Source organism: Pelmatolapia mariae, linkage group LG20 (genome assembly GCF_036321145.2).
Source record: "Pelmatolapia mariae isolate MD_Pm_ZW linkage group LG20, Pm_UMD_F_2, whole genome shotgun sequence".
In the NCBI taxonomy this organism is placed as follows: domain Eukaryota; kingdom Metazoa; phylum Chordata; class Actinopteri; order Cichliformes; family Cichlidae; genus Pelmatolapia; species Pelmatolapia mariae.
In genome coordinates this window covers 41,661,395-41,688,099 of record NC_086244.1, presented here as the reverse complement: position 1 = coordinate 41,688,099, position 26,705 = coordinate 41,661,395, and the positions used below count along the sequence as shown (strand labels likewise).

General features: G+C 44.8%; 1 protein-coding gene across 3 annotated transcripts in view; it reads left to right on the top strand.

Annotated features, from left to right (window-relative positions):
• LOC134618777 (paired box protein Pax-7-like) overlaps positions 1-26,048 on the top strand; it is an 86,095-nt gene extending 60,047 nt beyond the window's left edge. For 2 of the 3 annotated variants that reach the window (XM_063464338.1, XM_063464336.1), the window contains exons 8-9: positions 1,921-2,188; positions 25,933-26,048. In XM_063464338.1, the coding sequence (XP_063320408.1) occupies positions 1,921-2,188; positions 25,933-26,048 (384 nt within the window). Of the gene's footprint in view, positions 1-1,920; positions 2,189-11,710; positions 11,717-25,932 lie in introns of all 3 variants that reach the window. The other variant, XM_063464337.1, reaches the window with a different exon arrangement.
• Positions 26,049-26,705: the final 657 nt, after the last annotated feature.

Here is a 26,705-nt window from a genome sequence, read left to right as displayed (position 1 = left end):
AAAAACACATAGGTTGTTATCAGCAGAGGTTTTGGGTGAAACCATTGTGAGACATTGCCTCAGCCTATCATGTGATCTTTTGAGATCACCTGATACACCTGGGAATGGATCACAAAACTGCATTGCAGGCAGCAGACATTTGGTGTTGTAAGCGACCCCCTCTGTTCATCGGAATCCACAGTGGACATAGCCTCTTTAACTCCTCTTTCAAACCATCTGTCTTTTTTGTCCAAACCGTAAACATTGGTATACTTGAAAGAGTGATGCTTATTCTTTAGATTCAGATTTACAGCTGAGTCTTGACCTGTCGAGGTGGCTCTTCTATGTCGTATCATGCATTTATGAAGTGGCTGTTTGGTTTCTCCAATGTAGAGGTCTGAGCACTCCTCGCTGCACGGTACAGCATACACTATGTTGTTTTGGCTTATGTTTGGGAGTTTCACACCTGGTATAAACCAATTTTTGTCTGAGTGTGTCGCTGGGTCTGAAGTGCAAAAGAAGTGCAGAAGTGAGAACCTACCTTTCTGGGTATGTTTAATATGTTAAGGTTTTTCAACTTATATTTTTTTTCACTAGTAGCTGCAGGAACTAACCGAGCCAAAATTGTCCAAGCTAAAGTGAAGAATGATTCTTCTGATATGAAATTGCCTTATTCGAAAAGCTTATGAGATTCACATTAAAGACGGTAAACCATTTTATGCTTGAGTGAATGTTGCTTCTTAGAAGTAAAAAAAAAAAGAATCACATTGTTAGCATTTCCAGACGAATCTTGTACTGTATGTATGTGTCCTGTCTACATTATACATAATGTTTATTTGTTGGTGTGCGTTGTTAAATTCAGTAGTAACATGTAGTTTACAGGTTCCAATATCTCCCACTATGTTTATATTCTTCTAGACACATATCTGGAATTCCAGTGGTTTGTTTATACTCAGTAAACCTATTTAGTAGGATGGTCACAATAGCGGTTATGTTGATTATGATTTAAATGTCCATCCATAGTATACCATGGACAGGTTGCTAGTCTGTCATGAGTCTAACATATAGAAACAAGACACTATTCACACTTAGAGCCGATTTCACCAATTAAGTGACATGCATGTCTTTGGACCGTGGGAGAAAAAACAGAGAGAAACCACAAAGACACGGGGAGAATATGCAAAGAAGGGTCCCGACTAGCTGGTTGAGTCAAACTCAGGGCATTCTTGTGGTGAGGTGACAGTGCTAACCACTGTATGTCTGTGTAATCCTATTCAGATACTTTCTATCTATGCTCTGAAACATGTCTGCAACTTATGAGAAATATGGGAAGGTCAAACTGGATATGAGTGCTCTAGGGTCTTCCTCCCTGTGCAGATACTGAGAGAAACTATGATCATTTGCAAAAAGCAAAGATGTGATGCTTTTTAATATTGTTCAGTACATCAGGGACAAGAATTTGCTTTTATTGTGGATGGACATCATGTTATGAAAATGGAAAAATGCCCTTGACCTTGAGGATATTTTAGATGAAGATCTATTATGTGATCATTAATTATAAGTTTGATTAAATTCTGACAAATGGTCTAAGAGGAATAGCTGTTCTTGTGAATTGTGGATGGATGAGATGAAAGAGGCCTCGCCATGGTGTGAGCTTACAGGTCCTTTGGCTGCATAAGCTAATAATAAAACCACACTGAACATGCAACTTTATAAACTGTATTTTGTGCCTTTTTCTGTGACCTGCAGAGAGAAAGAACTTTGACAAATCATGTGACAGCATATCTTGTGAGAACCAATAACCTTTTGGTGGCAACAAATTAAAGCTTAGGTATTCATCAGGATGATTAAGAATTATTCTTATGCATAAACTAGTGGTCCTCAAGATATTTTGCTCTGTTGCCTGTGGTAAATTCTGATGTATCTTCTCTTTATTTGCAGGTTATGAGCATCCTGAGTAACTCCAGTGGTGTGTCCTCACAAACACAGCACGATTTCCCAATCTCACCTCTCCACAACACTCTGGACTCTACTTCATCCAACAGTATTTCAGCCAGCTGCAGCCAGCGTTCAGCTGAGGCCTCCATTAAGACGGTGGACAGCCTTCCCTCTTCCCAGTCTTACTGTCCCCCCACATACAGCACCACCAGCTACAGCATGGACCCATCTGTGGCTGCTGCCGGCTATCAGTACAGTCAGTACGGCCAGAGTGAGTCCTACTACTTCAGATTAACTAACAAGAATAACTTTTAAATACTTTTCCTGGGTATCAGAATCAGAATCAGAATCAGAATACTTTATTGATCCCTGGGGGAAATTATTTAGTAGAGTTCCTTATGCTTTTTCCTTTGAGCTTAGTGCTCCTATTTTCACAAATTATGCTGGTAAACTACAATTACTAGTTGTCCTTCACTGCCACTGTATGCTATGCGAAAAATAAAATGACTGTTGAACAAACATTTAATAAACTAATTAATTCTGATATTCACTGAACAAAACCTTTACAAAGGGATCAGTATGCATGCAAAAGTTGTCATAACAGCATTAATGCAGAAAATAATAAGCAGCTCCTTTATACTTGTGTTGATAAAAGCTTACTTATTACTGAGTAATTTTCTCAGTCATATAAGTACCTGCTGATATTAATAATGCCGGAATACAGCTTGCTGGCACTTTTTAGACCCGTTCTTTCTAATTTTCACACATGCATCCTTTGTTCAAGAAAGTTCCTGTCACATGCCAAGTATTTTTAATGGGTATAAATAAAACTCAATAACAGATATCAATAATAATAATAAAAACTTTCTAAAACATCAGTGCTTACAGATCTGGATTTTAAGTAAACACATCATGAATTTGAAAATGAAACAGCCTTAGCTGTTTTGTAGGCATTCTAAAAGTTAAAAGCTAAAAACTTTTAAAATTATATATATCTTCACTTTATTCACTGTTTAAGGAATGTGTATTTATAAAATCATGATAGGGAGGTAACCAGTTAGGTATACGATTTATATCAGGTTGTTAATTCAGAGGCAGGCTGTTTTTCAGCTAAAGAAGCCACTTGTTCTAACAAACAGGCCTCTAATACAGGGGATTACACAGCATCCACTCTACATTAGGAGAGCCAAAGCTAGAATGACTCTTGTGATCAGAGAGACCAACAAAGTGTTTTGTTTTCATTTGAAAAATTTTGTTAGTCAGCCACTCAGACAGAAGTCTCTGTGCCAACGTTCTCTTCAGGTTCATTAGCCAATGTTTCGAAATTAGAGAGTTCTGCTGTAAATAACCCATCAGCTGCAGTAACCCCTAACCCGTTAGAAATAAATATGGAACACATAAGAAGTTCCATTCTATTTTGTCATGACATAGGCCTAGGTGCATGTATTTGTTGTCCCTAGAGAGAGTTTTCAGTGAAAACTGTAGAAAATTTTGTAAATCATTAATGGCTGTAACAGATGCAACTGATGCACTTATTATTTGTGTTGGTTTTCTAGAGTGGGTCCTATGAATTGAAGTAATGATATGTCCTGTGTTAAGTCCTGTGGAAATTTACCATTTATACTTCTCAGGGACTCCCCAAAGAACAACTGACATGACATTTATATATACATTAGAGCAGCGGTCCCCAACACCTGGGCTACGGACCGGTACCATTTATTTACAAACAGCATTTGCTCCAGGGAGATACAACAAAATCTGTTACATTTAGCTGTTAAGGAATAACACCAATTTTGGAGATTTCAAGGGTGGTGTAGGCCTTGTAAAGTCATTTGATGGAATAAAATGATCACAAAACTCAGGAATTATAGTCGATGTGCCAGAATTTGTATTTGTATTATCTTTGTCTTTATACCAAGCTTCTTATTAAATGCACGCACACACCGATCTCTGCTCCGATTCCACTTTATTTTCTTTTTCCATTTTTCCCGGTGCTTCTTGCTCGCCGGTAAAATACATACTCTGCAGCAACACAGTGCCATCTAGTGGCTGATGCAAACATAGGTCACATGTTACATCTCCCTTCTTAAAAAAAAAAAAGAAAGAACAAAACAACAAAACAACTCAGGCTTGTAAAATTTGTCAGGCAACTGAAATTACGGGAATAAACATCCTGAGCAACATCCATTAACAACATAGCATTCGGCTCAATACTGGCTACATCATTACCATAATAAACAGATGCATTTAGTGACATCATTGGAACAACAAACATGTGAACAGCTGTTTTTTTTGTTTTTTTTAGGGCAGCGATCTGCCTGCACCCTTTACAATATTACAGGTCCAAGACCTGTCTTGGTTTAGTAACACGCCCATATCGAGTCGTGTATCCGGGTGTTGTAATGTCTTTATCAGGGGGCTCCACAGGCGGGGGCTGAGAAACCACAGCGCTGTCATTGCTGTTGACTGCCGGTTGAATGAACTCCTCACCTCCTACGCTGTTTCTGCCTTCGCGGAGGTGTCAGCGGTTACGGCGATAAACTTGTCCTATATCTGTGGTTATGTTGTAGCTTCTGGACGTGTCTGCACAACTCGTGACCACAGCTGGTTTCCAGGAACCATCTTGTTGATGGAACCAGACCGGTGTGCCAGGATATAGTTGAGGCAGAGGTCGGGCTGCTCTGTTGAAATAAGTCTGCTGGCGCTGTTGGCAGACTTCTCTCCTCTCACGCACGGTTTGCTGGCAAACTACTTGTGGTTCCAGCTGTTTTGGTGTTGCAGGGAGGATGGAGCGGAGTCTCCGGCTCATGAGTAGTTGTGCAGGCGACTTTAAGTTGTCCACGGGGGTGTTCCGGTATTCTAATAGGCTCAAGTAGGGATCCTTACGTTCAGCTTTGGCCTTGTCCAGTAGTTTTTTTGCTGTCTGGACATTCTTTTCGGCTAGGCCGTTGCTCTGTGGGTAATGGGGGCTAGTAGTGGTGTGGGTGAAACTCCATGACTTTGCAAGCTGTTGGAACTTACTTGAAGCATAGCACGGGCCGTTGTCACTAATCACTGACTCTGGAATACCATGCCTGGCCATGGCTGACTTTAGTTTGCGGATCACTGCTTCTGCAGTGCAGCTGTGCAGTCTTTCCAACTCGAAGAATCTACTATAGTAATCTACGATGATGATGTAGTCTTCCGAGTTCCAAGTAAACAGATCGGTTGCTATAACCTGCCACGGTCTTTCTGGTATTGCATGTGACAGCAGGGGTTCCTTGGGGTTAGCAGTTTGTCTCTCCTGGCATGTGCTGCAGGCTCCGACTGCTTCCTCAATCTGCTTTCCCATGACGGCCAAAACAGAAGGCTTCTGGCTCTGTTTTTACTCTTTTCTATGCCCATATGGCTGGAATGAATCCGATCTATCATGTCCTTTCTGAGCCTTTTTGGGATGATCATTTTCTCTCCTTTAAACATCAGTGAGATCTCATCCCTGTGGTTCCAAAACTCCTGGATGTCAGGCGGACATTGAGACCTTTTATCCAGCCATCCACTCAATGTGGTCCTTCTCAGAGTGTTGAGCTGAGGGTCCTGGCCTGTTTCGTTTCTTATCTCTCAGAGTCTCTGATCACTGACAGGCATGTTGCTGAGGACTGTGTGGATCTGCGCATCCATTCCGTCACATAGTGATTTATCGTGGAACTCTATGGATTTCCGGGAGAGCGTGTCGGCTACCGGGATGTCTTTCCCTGGCTTGTGGATGATGCTGATGTTGTACTTTTGCAGCTGTAGTATAATCCTCTGTAGCCGTGGTGGTGCTGATGCTAGTGTTTTTTTGAGTATGGACTCTAGTGGCTTGTGGTCCGATTCAATGGTCACATGTCGACTGTACATGTACTCGTGGAACCGCTTGCAGCCAAAGAGAACAGCATACAGCTCCTTTTCTATTTGGGCATAGTTCTGCTCAGTGCTGTTAAGTGACTTGGATGCGTAGGTGACTGGCTTGCTGTACTGCAGCATCACAGCACCGAGGCCACTTTTGGATGCGTCGACCTGGAGTCGTAGCGCTTTCTTGGGGTTAAAGAAGGAGAGAACTGAGCCTGGTTCTCTAGTGATCAGCTCCTTCATTTGTTGAAAGGATCTGTCATGGTTCTTGTCCCATACAAACTCACTGTCCTGCTTTAACAGCTGGCGGAGCGGTGCGTTTATCTCTGACAGGTGTGGGGCAAATCTTGCTAAATAATTAACCATCCCCAGCACTGTTTCCAGTTCTGCCCTGTTCTGTGGGGGTGCCATGTCTTGGATTGCTTTTACTTTTTGTAGATCTGGTTTTAGTCCTTTGTGTGACAATGTGTGACCGAAATAACTGACCTCTTTGACGCAGATGGTGCAGTTGTCTGGGTTCAGTTTTACACCTCTCTCCCTGCTGCGCTGCAGCATGGCCCTCAGGTTGTCGTCATGCTCCTGTTTGGTTCCTCCGAAGACCAACACGTCGTCCACAATGGCTGCCACGCCCCTCAGGCCCTCGTAGGTCTCATCCACGCGTCGCTGGAACTCATCCTGGGGCTGAGATTATGCCGAATGGCAGCCTGAGGAAGCGGTACCTGCCAAACACAGTATTAAATGTGGTTAACGGAGATGATTCGTGGCTTAGCTTAATGGCCCAGTAGCCTGATCTGGCGTCCAAAACACTAAAATATTTGGCCCCAGCAAGTTTTGTGGTGACATCCTTCAAGGTGGGTAGAGGGTAATTGGGTCTTTGTATAGCCTTGTTGAGGGGTCTGGGGTCCAGACATACTCTGAGTCTGCCTGTCTTGGGTTTTTCCACGACAACAAGTTCATTCACCCAGTCCGTAGGATCTGTGACCTTGCATATGATTTGATTCCTTTCCATGCTGTCGAGTTCGTCTTTGAGTTGGGCTCGCAGAGCGATGGGAATCTGACGAGGTGGGCTGACTGTGGGTGCGACGTCTGGGTTTACATGGAAACTGCATTCACCAGAAAATTCTCCTATCCCTTTAAATACGTCAGCATACTCGTCTAGTATTGCCTGCAAACTGTTGGTTGTCTTGTCTCTTTCCTCCGTCACTGCCATCACGATCCTGACCAGGTTTAGGTCACGGCAAGCTTTCATTGCTAATACAGGTGGGGCGCTTGTGTTAACAACATGGAATTCCAACGTGTGGGTTTTGTCTTTGTGTTTGCATTTTAGCTGGCATTTCCCTACCACGCTGAGTCAGTGTCCCCCGTAATCTGTGAGCTTGTGTGTGACAGGCTTCAGTGTCACATGTGGGAAGAGCGTCTGGAACATGTTGGCTGGAATTGTGTTCGCTTGTGCCCCAGTGTCAACTTTAAACCTCACTGCCTGTGGGGGGAAACCAAGTTGCATGTCTGCATATGCTTGCTCATCATTTCTTCCTTCATTTTCTATGGTGATGCTATCAATGTAGAAACAGTCTTGCTCCTCATCTGTGTCCTCAGTTGTCACTTCTATGTTGTCTCTCACAGTGTGTACTGATTTGGGGTGGGTTTTTGTCTGCGAAGGGAGTTTTGACCTGCATGCTCTTGCGCAATGGTTCATTTTCTTGCATTTTGCACATTGTTTTCCTTTTGCTGGGTATTTGGGTACCCACAGTCTTAAGCAAGCAGTTTCAGTTCTGTAATAAACTGTTCAAACGCCTCATTTTCACCCTGCATCTTTTCATGGAACTTATATCTGGCGTAGATTGGGTTAGCTTTCGGTGTGATGTAATCAGTGTACTTATCGTAGTAAGTTTGAAGCTTTCGGGAGTCGTCTGCGGTGAGCGTCCACGTGTTGTAGACGTCCCGTCCTTTCTCACCGACCCATAGAAGAAGGTAGCTGCATTTGTCTGCCTCCTCCTTCCCCCGAAGAGGACCAGCGAACATTAGCTCGGCATGCTGCTTGAAGCGCCGCCATGCCTCGGGCAGGTTACTAGAGTCCCAATCCATGCGCGGTGTGGGAACGCCGTAAGCCTCCATGTCTGCGCTGTCCGACGGCGAGGGATTGTGTAGAAAACCACTACTCTGACACCATGTATTATCTTTGTCTTTATACCAAGCTTCTTATTAAATGCACGCACACACCGATCTCTGCTCCGATTCCACTTTATTTTCTTTTTCCATTTTTCCCGATGCTTCTTGCTCGCCGGTAAAATACATACTCTGCAGCAACACAGTGCCATCTAGTGGCTGATGCAAACATAGGTCACATGTTACAGTATGGACAGTATCACAAAGCATGTTGCAGCTGTAATCAGCATCAGGAAAATAAGGGTCTGATACAAAGGTTTCTGAGGTAATTTGTTTGGTTGTGAAATTGGTATGCCGTTCTCATACGTTATTTTTGACATAAGACTAGGTAAAGGTTTAAAACTTTACTGGAAGGAATGCCTTAATTATTAATGCCAGCTTTTCCTGTGTTTGTGATGTCGTGTGAATGTCTGTCGTGTAAAAAAATTATGAGAAATACCCAGACAGACTTTTAATTCATTTGAAAGCCTGATGCTTAGCCTTGTCCACCCCAGCTGCAAAACTCAGAAACCATTCTTATTTGTAATCATCTATAATCCACCTGGGCCTTACACATAGTTTCTGTATGATTTCTCAGACTTTTTATCTGATTTAGTGCTCAACTAAGATAAAATAATTATTGTGGGTGATTTTAACATCCATGAAGATGCTAAAAATGACAGCCTCAACATGGCATTTAATCTGTTATTAGACTCAATTGGCTTCTGTCAAAATGTAAAAGAACCCACCCACCACTTTAATCACACTCTAGATCTTGTTTTAACATATGGCATAGAAACTGAACATTCAACAGTGTTTCCTAGAGTATTTAAAAGTAGAATGGGGGGCAGAGCCTTCAGTTTTCAGGCCCCTCCCCTGTGGAACCAGCTTCCAGTTTGGATTCAGGAGACAGACATTATCTTTACTTTTAAGATTACACTTAAAATTTTCCTTTTTGCTCAAGCATATAGTTAGGGCTGGATGAGGGGACCCTGAATCCTGCCTTAGTTATGCTGCAATAGGTGTGCAATAGGCTGCTGGGGGATTCCCATGATGCATTCAGTATTTCTTCTTTAGTCACCTTTCTCTCTCACTTTGTGTTAATAGACCTCTCTGCATTGAATCGCTTGTTATTAATATATGGCTCACTTCCACAGCATTTCTTTTGTCCTGTCTTACTTCTCTCACCCCAACCGGTCACGGCAGATGGCCCCGCCCCTCCCTGAGCCTGGTTCTGCTGGAGGTTTCTTCCTGTTAAAAGGGAGTTTTTCCTTCCCGCTGTTGCCAAAGTGCTTGCTCATAGGGGATCATATTATTGTTGTTTTTTTTCTCTATATGTATTATTGTAGGGTCTACCTTACAATATAACGCGCCCTGAGGTGACTGTTGTTGTGATTTGTGCTATATAATTACAGTTGAATTGAACTGAATGTTTTGGGTCACTATCATGCTGCAAGGCCCATCCAGAACCCATCTTCAGTGTTCTCACTGAGGAAAGGAGGTGCTCATCCAGGTGCTCATCAGGTTTACACCTTTGCCATAATTGTGATGCTGAGCTTACTACTACTACAATTATGGCATTGTGTCATGGTCCTGGGTCTATTACCCAGCTATTTTGAAGTTCAGTTTAAATAATTACTCATTGTACCTAGTTCTCAGTTGCTTTAGTTTAGTTCTTCCTTCAGTTCTCTTATCCCACAGACACGAATAATATGTAGTACTGGTTTCTTGCATTTGTACAATTTCTCTAAAATTGAAACATCCTGTCTCACAGTGATGCTGAAAAATTAGTTTACTTATGTTTTACATTTTTTAACTGAAAGATTTAAAATGGGTTTTTTTTGTCCTGGGTTTTTAGATTTTTCCCTTCAAATTTCTTTCAGTTAAAAGAAGATTTTCTATGGTCATTGTCTAATATGACATTTAGGGTATGGACATGACCATCCATCCCATTCTTCCTTTTTACAGACAGATTTAATAGCTTTCTTCTGGCATTTACAGTGCTGTGAATAAATGTTTCTATGTGACAAACATAGAAAAATAAGGACTCAGAGGGCGGGCATATACTTTTTTCGCACCACAACTTACTCTTGTTCTGTTTCAGGAAGCTTGTGACAGATTAAAGTGCATAATGTCAAAAAAGCTGACATGACTGCCCGTGCGAATTTCTGTTTGTTCCTATGTGTTATCAGGCTTTATCTCAGAGGCAGAAAACTCTCAGTGTGACTGCTTAACAGGGATTTAAGGTATAAACCTGGCTGACAGGAAAAAAACAGCTCCCTTTGCAGGGCCTTCTAAGCCCTTGTGAAACACACACACACACACACACACACACACACACACACACACACACACACACACACACACACAAACACACACACACACCAATACACGCATTTGCTCCCCCGCATGCTGTCTAGGTGACTGGCATTTTGTCAGACAGACCTGCCCACCCAAAGGTGCTCTTCTTTCTCTCTCATTCATCATCACAGTAGTGACAGTTTCCTTTCTATGCCCACAAGCTACTTAACTGACATGCCTTACTTATCTTCTCCCCATAACTAAAACACACATATACAACCCACACACAACATGTCACATAACATCTATCATAAAAGAGAAGCTATCACCAGTTGAACCAGGGAGGGGCAACATTTACCAGTCTGAGAGAAAATATGCTAAGCATTAATGTCAGCTTTCTAAAAACTACATTTATTCTAGTGACTGCTTGCCTCTCTGTGTTTGGGTATATAAACCAAATTGTTGACTTCTTTGTGTCTGTCTGTCAAATGTAGTGTCTTCTTATTAATCTGTATGATTGGATATATAAAAATCTGTTCTGTGACAATAGATGTTAAAGAATTAGTGTGGTGACATTCTATATCCTGTTTTTCTGTCATAGTGACTGTGTCCTCATGACAAGTAATAAGGACACCATCTTATTTTGAGAGCTTCACTCAGAAACAATTAATAACTTCTCACATAACAACACTGTTGCACTGATGTTCTTTTATTACAATGAACATTGATTATTGACTTTCTAACTCACTGCTGGCACTCTTTTGGTGTTGTGTGTGTTGGTAGTGGTTGGTGGCCCACAGTCATGGTCTGCTGCTAACTGATCATTTTGCTCAATACATTATAATCTTCATAGAAACCTATTGCATATTACAAAATATACATTAAAGCATATATTCTCCTTAAATAGCTAAAAATTATAGGTATAGTGGTTTTTGTTTTTTGTTTTCTTTAAATCAGGTTTGCTAGCTTAACTACTTGCAATATTAGTAAGGGCTTCCAGCTGTTTGACCAATACTCTCCTTCTCTGTTTGCCAAATATTTAGTTATCACATCACATCAGAATCTGTGAGCTGTTGGCTTTCAGCTCCGACGGCACATACATGTACATGCCGTCGGGGCTGTGTTTTTGTCTTTGTGCGGAATCTGTTTACCTGCTCTCATTTGCTTGTTTGTTGCTCATTTGCTCATTTGTTTTAGCTGTTTGGCGGTTGTTGAAATAGTTTTGTGATTCTGGTGTTTCTGGCAAAATGCATTTATATTTAGAAGCCAATAACCCCAGGTTTCTTTTCAGCACTCCAGCTAGAGCTCTGTTGAACATTGTATTCCTCTAGCACCCATCAGAACTAACTTCATTAACTTAGTTCATGAAGTCAGTACAGTTGTCCGGTAGTCGGATGGGACCAGTCCCTTCTGGGGCTCCTTGGGGATCAGGACTGTCCAGCCTTCGGTTAGCCATTTCATGGTGTCTCTCATTGATGAGCAGCTGGTTCATTTGTACTGCCAGATGCTCATGGAATGCAGTCAGCTTCTTCAGCAGTAGAAGTGAACAATGTCGGGGCCTGGTGCTGTCCAACTCGTCATACTGGAGACCCTTTCTTGGATGTCTGCCACTGTGATGGTTACTGGAACCTCTTAACATTGCCGTTGTGGGTTATAGTTGGCTAACCTCCCTCCGTGCTGCCTTGACCTCTAGTCCGCTAGAGAAAGAGACTCTAGCCTCTAGTCTCTTTCTCCATGGAGGGTACTGCTCCTTGTGGCTATTGAACTTGTAGCCAAGCACACTGATCACTGTTGCTGTGGTGTAGATCAGCTGATTAGTCACGGTAATGGTCATGGTAGGTATCACCCGTAGTGCTGCATTCACATCATCTAGTAGATCTTCTGAGGGTACTTCACGTAGTCTTGGTAACTTTAGGCTATGGAGGATCCAAGTTTCAAGCTTCGCCATGATCCTATCTTTCAGGTCAGTTGTTCTCGCACTTAGTGATCCTTCTTCCATCGCACTTAGGGCTTGGTACCCAATCTTGGGTGGGTGTGATGATATATCCCCCCCCCGACCTCTCGTCCTGGCTCCCCCTTTCCGTAGCATTTGTGTTGTACCAATCAATCTCCAGCCGTGAGAACAGTTCCTTCTTCCGAATGTTGGAACACTGGACAAAGTGCTTGCTCATAGGCAGTGTTGGGAAGGTTACTTTTAAAATGTATTCCACTACAGATTACAGAATACATGCCCCCAAAATGTATTTTGTAACGTATTCCGTTACGTTACTCAATGAGAGTAACGTATTCTGAATACTTTGGATTACTTAATATATTATCATGCTTTTTACAACTACATGAATGTACTATTGCTGTGTGACTTGTTACTTTTAGTGAAGGTTATTCGCCATAGCAATACCAACTAGATTTTTAAATTTTAATATAAAATGAGTAATAGTAGGGTGGACATTAGGTAAGGCTGCACTTTTTGCAGTGCTTGTATAGAAAACTATTTCTGTATCAGTAATATGTTTTCTTTTTGTCTGTTTACAATCATGTGAAACTGCACATGATTATTTGCAGCTAGCAGGTTGTTAATGCTATCCATCAAATCTAAAAACACTATGTTAATACATAGAGATCCTATACGAGATTTTGTAGCGATCTCGTATAGAAAACTATTCCGCGTGTATATAAAACAGGTCCGCGGCTCCGAACCGTAGTAAAGGGACCTCTGGCTAATATGTCGGGTTCCGTGTCAGGCTCGTAGCCGAAAACTAGCTTTACTTTGTTGTCTGGATCAACTTTGCTAGCGAGAGACAGAGAGAGGCGTTGAAAGGCTGCTCCAACGGAACTTATTGTTTCAGAGGAAAACACGAACACAGTGTACAGTTGAGTCAATAGCTTACTTACAACTGGGCTCGTCAGGAACTCTTTTTGGCTGCAGTGGTTATTATTCTATTTACATGCTTCCATCTCCTGTTTCTGCTCAGTGACAACTCGTACGTTTCGACTCTTTTTCTCCCTCTCTTGCGCTCACAGACACATAACAGGTATAGTAGTCCATTCTCCCCGCAGCACGGACTACACTGCCCATGGGCCGCGAGATTGAGACACAGACATTAGAGCCTCTTAATGCGTGTTTCGTTTGGGTTTCCACTGGCGTGGAATTACCAAAAATAGAGAGCATAGCCTTATGAAACAGGAAAATACCGCCGTGCAATCCATTTATTTCAACAAAGTAACTGTATTCTGAATACCACCTTTTTAAACGGTAACTGTAACGGAATATAGTTACTCATATTTTGTATTTTAAATACGTAACGTATCATGTATTCCGTTACTCCCCAACACTGCTCATAGGGGGGTCATACTAGTCGTTTCGCCATCACTCTGGATGCTGGGAATCAAAGATTCCATAGATCAATTATCCTATTCATGTAACCTTTTCTGCTGGGGTTAGTTGCGTAGTAGCTTCCCAACAGTGCCCAATTTTTATCTCTTCTCCACCGATGCCATCTTGTTCCAGTAGCCCACTTGTCATCAGGGTGTCCTGGTTCCTCAACACCTGACACGGACCTTGTTAATCCCAAAAAACTCTACTAACTTTCATGTAACCCTTGAATTTGTAGTACAAAGTATTTTCAGACAGAATGTAGGGATCGGTGGGTTAGCCTGTTCTCATTTCTGAGGTTAACATGTAATATGTTCCGAAATGTTTCAGTACTGTAACTAAATTACATTTTTCAATAATGTGGTAATGTAGCACATTTCTTTCCTAAATTCAGGTATTACATTACAGTTAAAATGATGTCATTGTTTGCATTGCAAACGTTCCTTGGTAATCTGCAATCTTGATAAAAAGAGAAAAAAAATATATAAACAAAGACTGCATCTATGTCATGGCTATTAAAATCATCTTATATCAAGGGCCACATACAGCACACTTATGTGGACTGGAATGGTGAAATTCCAGTTTGTGTCAGTTTAAAAGGTATAACTATGCATTCAATCTATTAGATATCTTAATATAAGATTTAAAAAACCCCAGCAAATTCAACATTATGTCTCAGTTTTTCTACATGGTGAAGAAATGCTGCCATAATCAATGAAAGAAATCTGTCAGCATGACTCTTTGAGCTTAGATTGTAAGAAGTAATGTGTAAAGTCACAATTTTTTTTTATTAAATTACTTTGGTGTATTGTGAATGGCCATGAGCGAGGGCCTTATTGGTAAAAAAAAAAAAAGTTTTAAAAGTTATAACAATACAGTTAAAAGTCCAACCTATACCGTAAAGGCGGTACATATTTAAAATACAAAATATGAGTAACTGTCTTCCGTTACAGTTACCGTTTAAATAGGTGGTAATCAGAATACAGTTACTTTATTGAAATAAGTGGAATACACACCTGTTGTTTCCTGACTAAGGTTAGGCTATCCCAGCTCTATCCCTTCTCCAATTTTGGTGATTAAATGCAGTTGGGTGCAGGATTAGGTCAGTTGGAAGAGCATGCAATCCTATGGCACATGGCTGAGAGTGGCCAGCCTGGGCTCGAGTCCGACCCATGGCCTTTTTTTCCCATATGGAATTAATACAGTTTCTCTGATTCTGATTGTCGGAAACTCAAACAAAACACACAATAGGAGGCTCTAATGTAAGCATCCTGTTAATGTTGGTGGCATCAGTTACACAATGGACCCAGAGCCAGCAGTGCACGGGCAGGAATGCATTTCTTACTTGGAAATTCCGGAGATGAATTGGATGGTCAAAACTTCTACATCTACGATGTACTATTGCTGTGTGAATTTTATTACTATTAATGAAGGCTACTCGTCACCAAGCTAACATTGTTAGCTGGGGTTAATTCACAGTTTACAGACTGTTAGGCCGTTTCTCAATACTCAAGTACGTCAGTCGGTACTCGCGTTCTCGCTAGTCCGGGCTTCGTAAGTTTACGCGGGAGTCCAGACTTCCTGAGAACGCATTCTACAGTTGGAACTGCAGTGTGCTTGATGACATCACAGCTCCAGAGTTTTTATTGCCATCCCCTCTTAATTTAACTGTTTTAACTAAAAAATTACACATGATGTAGTAGATTTCTTTAAGACAAAAAAAGATAATTCAAAAAAGCATCTTAAGCACTTTGGCAAAATTCGCTTTTACATATCATGTGTTTCATAATGTCTAATAAGCTTCGTATAGTTAAGCACAATCACTACATGACAGAAACACTTAAGTTTAAATCTTAAAAGGTAAAGCCTAATCTCTCTTAATAAAAATATTATACATGTTTGCCTGGATAAAAACAGACAAGTGAGAAGTTAGAACGCTTTTATTTTCATTTTAGTAAACACTCAAAACTTACAATAGAGAGCTGGGGTTTGGAAGAGAGTTTAACAAATATTTAAAATATAATCTGATCATTTTTGGAGTAGCCTTCAGGATCTCCATGTATTAACATAGTGTTTTTAGATTTGATGGATAGCTAGCTGCAAATAATCATGTGCAGTTTCACTTGATTGTTAACAGACAAAAAGAAAAACATATTACTGATACAGAACTAGTTTTCTATACAAGCACTGCAAAAAGTGCAGCCTTACCTAATGTCCACACTACTGTTACGCATTTTATCTCTCCACTCTCCTTTCTCCGTGTTTTCCCTGCGTGTCTCCCCATGTCCTTATGTTTTCAGGTTTGTTTATTAGTTTTCCCAGTCTAGGTTTTAGTTGCTCCCTGTTCCTTATTTCTTGGTTTGTACGTTGCTTTCACTACAAATACACGCCTACTCGCACCCCAGCCAGTACCTGCATTTTGGATCCTTTTCTCACTACACCACACAACTGCTGCCCCAGCCGTGACAGTACGGAGCGACCACAAACATGGATCCAGCGGACTTTCCTGGGGAGAGTGATCTGGCGCGAGTCCTACGCCTGGTGGAATGGATAACCCACACCTCAAATCCAAGAGCGAAGATTGTGGGAATAAATGCGATTGAGGCAATCCTCGAGGGAAATCCCCATCTCCACCAGGCCAGAGGATTCACAGATTTAATTGCCGATCTGCATAAAGCCCAGGCGGCGGTGCAAGCTCGGGAATTAGCAGACTTCGTCCGGCAGCAGCGGACAACGGCTGACATCTAAGCAGCTGGCTGTGGTGAGTCAAAGGGACATTTTTTCCGCCACTTCTGTCTTTGGGACTGTTTTTTCGGGGGCTGTGTGTTTTGGGACAGGGGAGAATAATGACTGTGATTTCCCTGCTTCACCAGCTTAACTTCCGCTAAAACCATCATTACAGTCAGCCGCTCAGGCTTCCATTCAGTCAGTAGCCCAGCCTGCACCTTTACCCTTAGCCCAGTCACCTGTTCAGCCATTAGCCTCACCAGTAGCACAGTTATCTCTTCAGCTACCTGCCTCCTCATCTACTCATTCTTCTATTTTGTCACCTGTACAGCCTTCGCTTTCACCTGCCTCTGTACAGGAAGCTATGGCAATACAATGCATTAAGGACTGTTTTTCTACCTCCCATACAGGGCAGAGAGACAAACATATACACACTAAACTGGTTCCTCAAAAGCTGGCCTGTTCTGAGACTTTTACTCACTCCAGGGCCTCCCCAGAGGCTGAGTTTCAACCCTCAGCTGACTCTGGACCCCTGGAGGCTAAGGAACCCTCAGCTGTGCCCGGCTGTCGCTGCCTGAGCAGGGTCAGTGCTCTGCGCAGCTGCAGTCTACCTCATGTTTGCCGGAGGCCCCCGTGCCTGCTGGTTTTGCTTTGTGTGTGCCAGAGGCCCCCGTGCCTGCTGGTTTTGCTTTGTGTGTGCCAGAGGCCCCCGTGCCTGCTGGTTTTGCTTTGTGTGTGCCAGAGGCCCCCATGCCTGCTGGTTTTGTTTCGTGTGTGCCAGAGGCCCACGTGCCTGCTGGTTCTGTGACTGTTCTCGCTGGGGGGTCCAAGGAACCGCTCCAGCCTCCTGCTTTTGCTGGGGGTCCAAGGAACCGCTTCAGCCTTCGGTCTTTCCTGGAGTGTCCGAAGAGCCGCTTCAGCCTTCGGCCTTCGCTGGAGGGTCCGAGGGGCTGCTTCAGCCTTCATTCTTTGCTGGGGTGTCCGAAGATCTGCTCCAGCCCCCTAGTTTCGCTGGGGGGGGGGGGTCCGAGGAGCCCGTCCAGCCATCACCGTCGCCTGCTGCTTCTGCTGGGGGGTCCGAGGAGCCTGTCCGGCCATCACCGTCGCCTGCGGCTTCCGCTGGGGGGTCTGAGGAGCCCGTCCGACTATCACCATCACCTGCGGCTTCCACGCCGTCGCCTGCTGTGCCACCACCTGCGGCTTCCACGCCGTCAGCTGCAGCGCCACCACCTGTGGCTTCCACGCCGTCGCCTGCAGCTCGATCACCTACGGTTTCCACATCCTCGTCTGCAGCATTATCCTCGTCTGCAGCATTGTGGCTCAACAGTTGGCAGTTCATCTTGTAATCGGAAGGTTGCCAGTTCGAGCCCCGGCTCCGACAGTCTCGGTCGTTGTGTCCTTAGGCAAGACACTTCACCCGTTGCCTACTGGTGGTGGTCAGAGGGCCCGGTGGCGCCAGTGTCCGGCAGCCTCGTCTCTGTCAGTGCGCCCCAGGGCAGCTGTGGCTACAATGTAGCTTGCCATCACCAGTGTGTGAATGTGTGTGTGAATGGGTGGATAACTAGTAGTAGTGTAAAGCGCTTTGGGGTCCTTAGGGACTAAGTAAAGCGCTATACAAATACAGGCCATTTACCATTTATCATCCTCATCTGCATCATCATCCTTGCCTGCAGCATCATCCTCACCTGCAGCTTCAGCCTCGCCAGGTCCTTGTTTGCCACGCCGCTGCTGGCTGGACATCATGGCCACCGTGGACACCCTCCTGAACGGTGTTGCCACCGCTGCCTTCCGCGCGGCCGGTCTCCAGATTTGTGTCGCCGCCGCTGCCTTCCGCACGGCCAGCTTTTGGATTTGTGTTATCGCTGCTGCCTTCCACGTGGCCGGCTTTGGATTTATGTTGCCTCCACAACCTTCTGTGGGGCCGACCCCCTGAACTGTTTCACTCTAAGCTCCTGTGCTGGCAGCCTCCGGGTTGGCCACCTTCTGTGCCATCGACCCCGGGTCTGTTTCTTGGACTTGGTGTTGGACTGTTGTTGGGCTCTGGGGTGGGTAAAGAACCTTGTGTGGACTTCTAGGGCTCCGTTTTGGTTCTGGTCCAGCTCTGCTTTCCTTTCTCCATGTCTTCCCTGCGTGTCTCACACAGTCAGCTCCCCTGTAGCACTGCCTTTTATTGTGGTTACATGAATATGCATAGTTTCATTAACATATGGCATCTTAAACAAGCATGTATGTGAATAAATAGTACCAGTCTGTGTGTACGTGTAGGTATGCGTGTGTGTGAATGTGGGTGTGTGTATGTGTGTACATGGGTGTGAGTGTGTGTGTGTGTATGTGTGTGTGGGGGGGTCAAAATGTGACCCTGTGAAGGCTCCCCAGATCTGCTGGCACCAGGGAGTCCAGCAGTTCACCTAAACAAAGGGCTCTTGTACTTAAACAGATACAGAGTAGGTGTCCTCCCATACTGTATATCACAAGACTAGATGCCCTTCCCATGAACTTAAGAATATGTAGAGTGCACCCAGACCCTTAGCAGACCTAAATAAGGATGAGACATTTTATCAACATCCTCTAAGTGCTCCACCTCCTTCTTGTAGCCGGTCTCATCATTGTTTGTGATGCATCCAATCACAGCTGTGTCCTCCGCAAACTTCACTATATGACAGCCTGGATGGTTAGGTGAGCAGTCATATGTAAGCAATGTGAACAGGAGGGGACTTAGCACACAGCCCGGAGGGGAGCCAGTGCTGAGCACTATGGAATGTGCATTCTCACAGACTGCGGTCTTTTGGTCAGGAAGTCCAGAACCCAGTTACAAAGAGAAGAGCTCAGTCCAAGAGTCAGTAGTTTGTCAACTAGTGTCTGCGGGATCATAGTGTTGAAAGCAGATGAGAAGTCCAAGAAGAGCATACGGACGTAAGAATTCTTCTGCTCCAGGTGGGTGAGGGTGGTGTGAACCACAGAAGAGATGCCATCTTCTGTGGATTGATTCTTCCGGTAGGGACAGCAGATAGAACCTTGGCAAGATGTCTGTCAGGTTTACTTGGTTAAAATCCCCAGCCACTACGTAAAATGCTTCCGGTGCTTGTTCTGAAGCTAGCTGATGATGTTGTGTAGCTCCTTCAGTGCGTTGTTAGCATTAGCATGCGGTGCTATGTAGGCTGCTATGAAAAACATCGCCGAAAACTGACGAGGTGAATAAAATGGGCGACATTTCACAGTCACAATTTCTACATCCCCAGAGCAGTGGCTGTTTATCACCACACAGTTCGTGCACCAACCTTTGTTTATGTAGATGCATAAGCCGCCTCCTTGGGCTTTCACCAATAGCATGTTGCAGTCAGCCCGGAAGAGCTGCCAGCCATGAGTCTGGAAGGCTTAGTCTTTTAGCCATGTTTCTGTGAGACAGAATTGAGTAACTTAACTCATTGAGTAACTTAATGGAATACATTACAAAATACATGTTGGGCCATGTATTCTGTAATCTGTAGTGGAATAATACATTTTGGAATACCTTCCCAACACTGGCTAGAACCCAGAATGATGTAAAGGTGAGTTGGCTGTTGACCCCAGCCCAGCAGCCAGAGCCTCTTCAACACCCAATAAAGGCAGTGATGAGCAAGCGCATTTGTATGTGTTCATGTTTTTAAAAGTCACTGTGGCATTCTCTCCTAAGTCTCTTTCAATTTTGCTTGTGTTGTCAGTTTTCGTGTTCATGCATAAAAACTAAAAGATCATATGTGTGTCCTCATTAGTATAGGGATTTGTGTTTATGTATGGAAATAGTAATTATGTGACCATGGTCATTTATGGCTGTTTCCCAACAGTTGATCAGGTGTGCCATTGAAGATTATCTGGTTCCACCTGATTCATACTCTAAGCCATCGGCGTGAGAAACGGGCAGAACAATTACATTCTTTTCCACTAGGACTAGCACAACTATCTGCTCTAATTAAATAGGTTGCCAACTGCAGGTAAAACAGAAGAAGAAATTACATAATAGTCATGCTGTGAGATTTGAAAAAAAGTAGTCAATCTGACCCGGGTCCTGGAAAAAATTCTGACCCAGATGAAGGCCCTAGCATGAGTAGTGGCCAGAAGAAAGCAAGAAAGGTATACTGGGGACAAACTGAGCCTGGTGCGAGGGGAAAATTTTTGTTTGGTGGTGTGCCGTGTGATTTTTCTCTTGTGAAATATGTGCGATGGCTCCAAAAGGTTAGGAAACACTAATTTATGGAGTCACATGAAAGTAATGTACCAAGTAGTATATCAAATTACTTGTGAGTAATTAAGTACTTAATTTTTATACATGTCAAATCAAAACAGTTACCTCATACATATACACACTAGGTGTCCTTTGGCTAGTGAGTAGTGCCATGTCTTTTGTTCTCCCCTCACTCCCAACTGGTCCTTGAGCCTGGTTTCTCCGGAGGTTTCTTCCTGTTAAAGGGAGTTTTTCCTTTCCACTGTGATCAAGTGCTTGCTCATAGGGGGTCATCTGATTGTTTTTCTCTGTATTATTGTGGGGTCTTTACCTTACAATATAAAGTCCCTTGAAGTAACTGTTTTGATTTGGCACGTACAAAAAAAAAAAATGAATTAAATTTTATTTAACTCAAATTACTGGCTTATGTGGTGACATGCCACATTATGGTAATAAAGGCATGATCTTTAACTCACAACCAATTAAGTGTAACTTTTTAACCTGTAGGTTTGCTGTTGTTTACTGTTTAGCCTAACATCACAAAGCACTATTTTTAGTAGTACATCACAAGACCAAATTTCCTCTGCTGATCAAAAACTCTCATCATCATGGTGATTTAAAAAATTAAGAGTTTAACCGTGAATCGCTACCTTATCGTGGTGGAGGGGTTTGTGTGTCCCAGGGATCCCAGGGGCTATGTTGTCTGGGGGCTTTTGCCCCCTGGTAGGGTCTCCCATGGCAAATTGGTCCTGGGTGAGGGACCAGACAAAGAGCGATTCAGAAGACCCTTATGAAGAGAACATCGAGGGAACAGTTTACCCTGCCCGGGATAGGGTTACAGGGGGCCCCGCCCTGGAGCCAGGCCCGGGGAGGGTGCCCGAGGGCGAGCGTCTGGTGGCCGGGCCTTAGTCCATGGGGCCCGGCTGGGCACAGCCCGAAGAGGAGACATGGGCCCATCCTCCCGCAGACCCACCACCCGCAGGAGGCGCCATAGGGGTCGGGTGCATTGTGTGCCGGGCGGCGGCCAGGAGCAGAGGCCCTGGCGGACTGATCCCCGGCTGCCAAGACTGGCAATTGGGACATGGAATGTCACCTCTCTGGTAGGGAAGGAGCATGAGTTAGTGCGTGAGGTTGAGAGGTACCGGCTAGATATAGTCGGGCTCACCTCTACGCATGGCTTGGGTTCTGGAACCAGTCTCCTGGAGAGGGGCTGGACTCTGTCTCAATCTGGAGTTGCCCCTGGTGAGAGGCGGCGGGCTGGGGTGGGTATTCTAATATCCCCTCGGCTTGCTGCCGGTACGTTGGGGTTCTTCCCGGTGGATGAGAGGGTTTGTTCCCTGCGCCTTAGGGCCGGGGAACGGGTCCTGACTGTCATCTGCGCTTATGCGCCGAGTGGCGAGACCTGGAGGGGCGTGATTGGGAGGAACGGCCTCCCTGATCTGAACCCGAGTGGTGTTTTGTTATTTGACTTCTGTGCAAATCACAGTTTGGCCATAACGAACACTTTGTTCGAAGATAAGAGTGTCCATAAGTGCACATGGCACCAGGACGCTCTAGGCCGCAGGTCGATGATCGATTTTGTAATCGTATCACCAGACCTGCGACCATATGTTCTGGACACTCGGGTAAAGAGAGGGGCTGAGCTGTCAACTGATCACCACCTGGTGGTGAGTTGGATCATGGGGCGGGGGAGGACGCTGGACAGACCCAGTGCACCTAAACGCGTAGTGAGGGTGTGCTGGGAACGTCTAGCAGAGGCCCCAGTCCGCGAGATCTTCAACGCACACCTCCGGCAGAGCTTCAACAGCATTCCGAGGGAGACTGGGGACATTGAGTCCGAATGGACCATGTTCAGCGTCTCCATCGCCGAAGCTGCTGCATTGAGCTGCGGCCGCAAGGTGGTTGGTGCCTGCCGTGGTAGTAATCCCCGAACCAAATGGTGGACACCAGAGGTGAAGGGAGCCACCAGACTAAAGAAGGAGTCCTCTCGGGCTTGGTTAGCCTGTGGGACTCCGGAGGCAGCTGACAGGTATCGACAGGCCAAGCGGAATGCGGCTCGGGCAGTGGCTGAAGCAAAGACTCGGGTGTGGGAGGAGTTCGGAGAGGCCATGGAAAAAGACTTTCGGACTGCCTCGAAGAGATTCTGGCAAACCGTCAGGCGTCTCAGGAGGGGAAAGCGGTGCTCTACCTGCACTGTGTATAGTGCTGGCGGAGCGCTGCTGACGTCGACTGAGAAAATTGTCAGGCGGTGGAAGGAATACTTCGAGGACCTCCTTAATCCCACTGACACGTCTTCCGAGGAGGAAGCAGAGTCTGGGGATGAGGGGAATGACCCGCCAATTTCCGGGGGCGAGGTCACTGAGGCAGTTAAACAACTCCTTGGTGGCAGAGCCCCTGGTGTTGATGAGGTCCGCCCCGAGTTCCTGAAGGCTCTGGACGTTGTAGGGCTGTCTTGGTTGACATGCCTCTGCAATGTTGCGTGGAGATCAGGGGCAGTACCCCTGGACTGGCAGACCGGGGTGGTGGTCCCCATCTTTAAGAAGGGGGACCGGAGGGTGTGTTCCAATTACAGGGGAATCACACTCCTCAGCCTCCCTGGGAAAGTCTATGCCAGGGTGCTGGAAAGGAGAGTTCGTCCGCTAGTCGAACCTCGGATACAGGAGGAACAATGCAGTTTTCGTCCTGGTCGCGGAACACTGGACCAGCTCTTTAGCCTCTCGAGGATACTTGAGGGTGCATGGGAGTTTGCCCAACCAGTCTACATGTGTTTTGTGGACTTGGAGAAGGCATTCGACCGTGTCCCTCGGGGTGTCCTGTGGGAGGTGTTGCAGGAGTATGGGGTGTCTGGCCCATTGCTACGGGTCATTCAATCCCTGTACAACCGTTGCAAGAGCTTGGTTCGCATTGCCAGTAATAAGTCAGACTCGTTCCCGGTGGGTGATGGGCTCCACCAGGGCTGCCCTTTGTCACCGGTTCTGTTCATAATTTTTATGGACAGGATTTCTAGGCGCAGCCAAGTGGCGGAGGGCTTTCACTTCGGTGGCCTCAGAATCTCATCTCTGCTTTTTGCGGATGATGTGGTTCTGTTGGCTTCATCGGGTGAAGGCCTCCAGCTCGCACTGGAACGGTTTGCAGCCGAGTGTGAAGCAGCAGGAATGAGGATCAGCACCTCCAAATCTGAGGCCATGGTTCTCAGCCGGAAAAGGGTGGAGTGCCCACTCCGGGTCGGGGATGAGTTCCTGCCCCAAGTGGTAAATGGTAAATGGTAAATGGACTGATTCTTATATAGCGCTTTTCTACTCTCCCGGAGTACTCAAAGCGCTCTATACAACATGCTTCATTCACCCATTCACACCCACTCTTACAAGCACTTCTAAACACAGTGCAAACTAACCTGCATTCACACACATTCGTACTCCGATGAACGCATCAAGTGGAAGAGTTCAAGTATCTCGGGGTCTTGTTCGCGAGTGATGGGAGAAGGGAGCCGGAGATCGACAGATGGATTGGTGCTGCGGCTGCAGTGATGCGGGCGCTGCACCGGTCCGTCGTGGTGAAGAGGGAGCTGAGTGTAAAAGCGAAGCTCTCAATTTACCGGTCGATCTACGTCCCTACCCTCACCTATGGCCACGAGCTGTGGGTAGTGACCGAAAGAACGAGATCGCGGATACAAGCGGCAGAAATGAGCTTCCTCCGAAGGGTGGCTGGCCTCTCCCTTAGAGATAGGGTGAGAAGTTCGGCCATCCGGGAGGGGCTCAGAGTAGAGCCGCTGCTCCTCCACATCGAAAGGAGTCAGTTGAGATGGTTCGGGCATCTGACAAGGATGCCTCCTGGGCGCCTCCTGGGTGAGGTGTTCCGGGCATGTCCCACCGGGAGGAGGCCCCGGGGCAGACCCAGGACACACTGGAGAGATTATATCTCTCGGCTGGCCTGGGAACGCCTTGGTGTTCCCCCGGATAAGCTGGAGGAGGTGGCTGGGGAGAGGGAGGTCTGGGCTTCTCTGCTTAGGCTGCTGCCCCCGCGACCCGGCCCCGGATAAAGCGGATGAAGATGGATGGATGGATGGATGGATGGAGTTTAACCAAGCAGTTTTGGTACCTACATATAAACAAACAGCAAAGTGGAAAAACAAAAGCTAAAATCAAAAATTATGTTTGTCCTACACTCCAGTTCTCTTTATACTGAAAGATAAATACTCCACAACATTAGAGAGACATATGATCAGATAATCCCAAGATAGACCAGAAAGAACACCCTTTTAACAGATTTAACAGTTTTTCAGGCTTTCCCATCAAACAGTGCACTCACTTGAAGCTCAGCCCTGGACAATGAAAAATGACAATAAAGCAGCGCCCAGTGCAGTGAAATGCCACTGTTGTTCTTAGTCATAACACCTTGTCAGGAGATGCTATCAAGAATGAGTACAAGGGGAAATGAACTGATCATTTAGGTTTGCAGGATAAATAGTAAACCATGAAATAACATGATTTACTCATAATGTAAAAGTAGTGTCATGGTTCTGGGTCATCCGACCCAGCATTTTGAGTTTCTTGGGTTCTGGTGATTGTTATGTATTATGATGATGGTTTAAGGTTCATTAGTTAGTCTTCAGTTTATTCTGTGTTCCTGGGTGATTGACTATGTTTAGTTTCTTGTCTGTTAGGTTCCCCTTGTGTTTTGGTCTCTCCTTTGTGTTGCCGGTATGTGTCTGTCGTGTCATCAGTGTTTACGTGCCTTTCCCTGCGTGTTTCCCCGTTTCCCAGGTCCCAGTAATGCCTTTGTGTTTTGTCTCCCGTTTCTCTTTACATTTTCCCTCCTTGTGTTTCATTCTGTCTCCCCTGTCTGTCATGTGCATTCATGTATGTTCTCCCTAGCCCGTCTTGTCTCTCTCTCCCCCTCAGTGTCTCATCTTTCTTAATTGCTTCCATGTTTCTCTCGTTGTGTCGCCTCCCTTTTTCTCCTCAGTCTGCCTTGTTCCCCTGTGTGTTCTGTCCTCTTACCCCTGTATCATGCCACGTATTTTAGTCTGCATCTTAGTGTGTTTCCGGTTTTATTTTGACAGTCTTTTGTCTTGTGTTCAGGGTGTTTAGTTTTGCTTCCCCTGTGTTGTTATATCTGTTTGTTCCATATGTGTTCCCTGTGTGTTTCCACACGTCATCCCTCTGTGTATATAGTGTGTCAGGTTCCCTCTGTTCATTGTCACGTTGTCTGGTTGGGTCGTCTCACATTGTAATCCTTTTGTAACCGTTTTATGTTCTTAGTCCTTTGTATTTGTATTAACTTTAGTTAATTAGTTTTTGCCTTAGTGACTTTCAGTCCATTTACCATTTTATCAATTGCAAGTGGAGAGGATTCTAACAAATCTTCATTAACTCTCCATCCTGTCTTCTATTCTCCACAGCTGCTGTGGATTACCTGGCTAAGAACGTCAATCTCTCCAATCAGCGCAGAATGAAGCTGGCTGACCACTCAGCTGTACTGGGACTGCTGCAAGTTGAGACAGGCCAAGCATACTAGTACTTTCCCAACATATTTAAACAGCAGTACACCGGGTCACCAGCACAACCCACACCGCCTGCTACAACTCGCATATTCCAGAGAGCATTTGTGAGTGTGTGCCACAAACTGAGTACAAATGTGACTGCTACTTAGTTTTTTTAAACATTATTTTATATTGGTGGGTGAGAGACTGAATGATGCAGTTTTGCAAGCTTTAACCTCCTAGGGCCTGCCGTCCACATATGTGGACATCACATTTTTGGTTATTTTGACCAAAATACTCAATTTTGCTCTACATGGGCTGATATCCACTTACGAGGACATTATACTGCTACTGTTCTATCAAAATTTTAAATGAATATCCTCATTTGTGTCTCATATTTGTCTTAAAAACAAAAATAAGGTAAAAAAAAAATTCTGGAAATTCTTTGTTTTTACATTCATCGGGCCCCAATATGCCCAAATATCAAAGAGAAATTAGAAATGCATGTCGTGGAAGAGTTCGGGTCTTAGGAGGTTAAGTATTCTTCATGGAAACAACCAAACTAACAATGAGGAAGTGTTAGGAACATACTTTTTGCACCAAATTTCAGGTGTGTCAAACTTTTTAGATAACTAGAAATTTGTTATAAGCAATTAAATGTGAATTAAAAGATAATCTGAGTGTAATGTTTG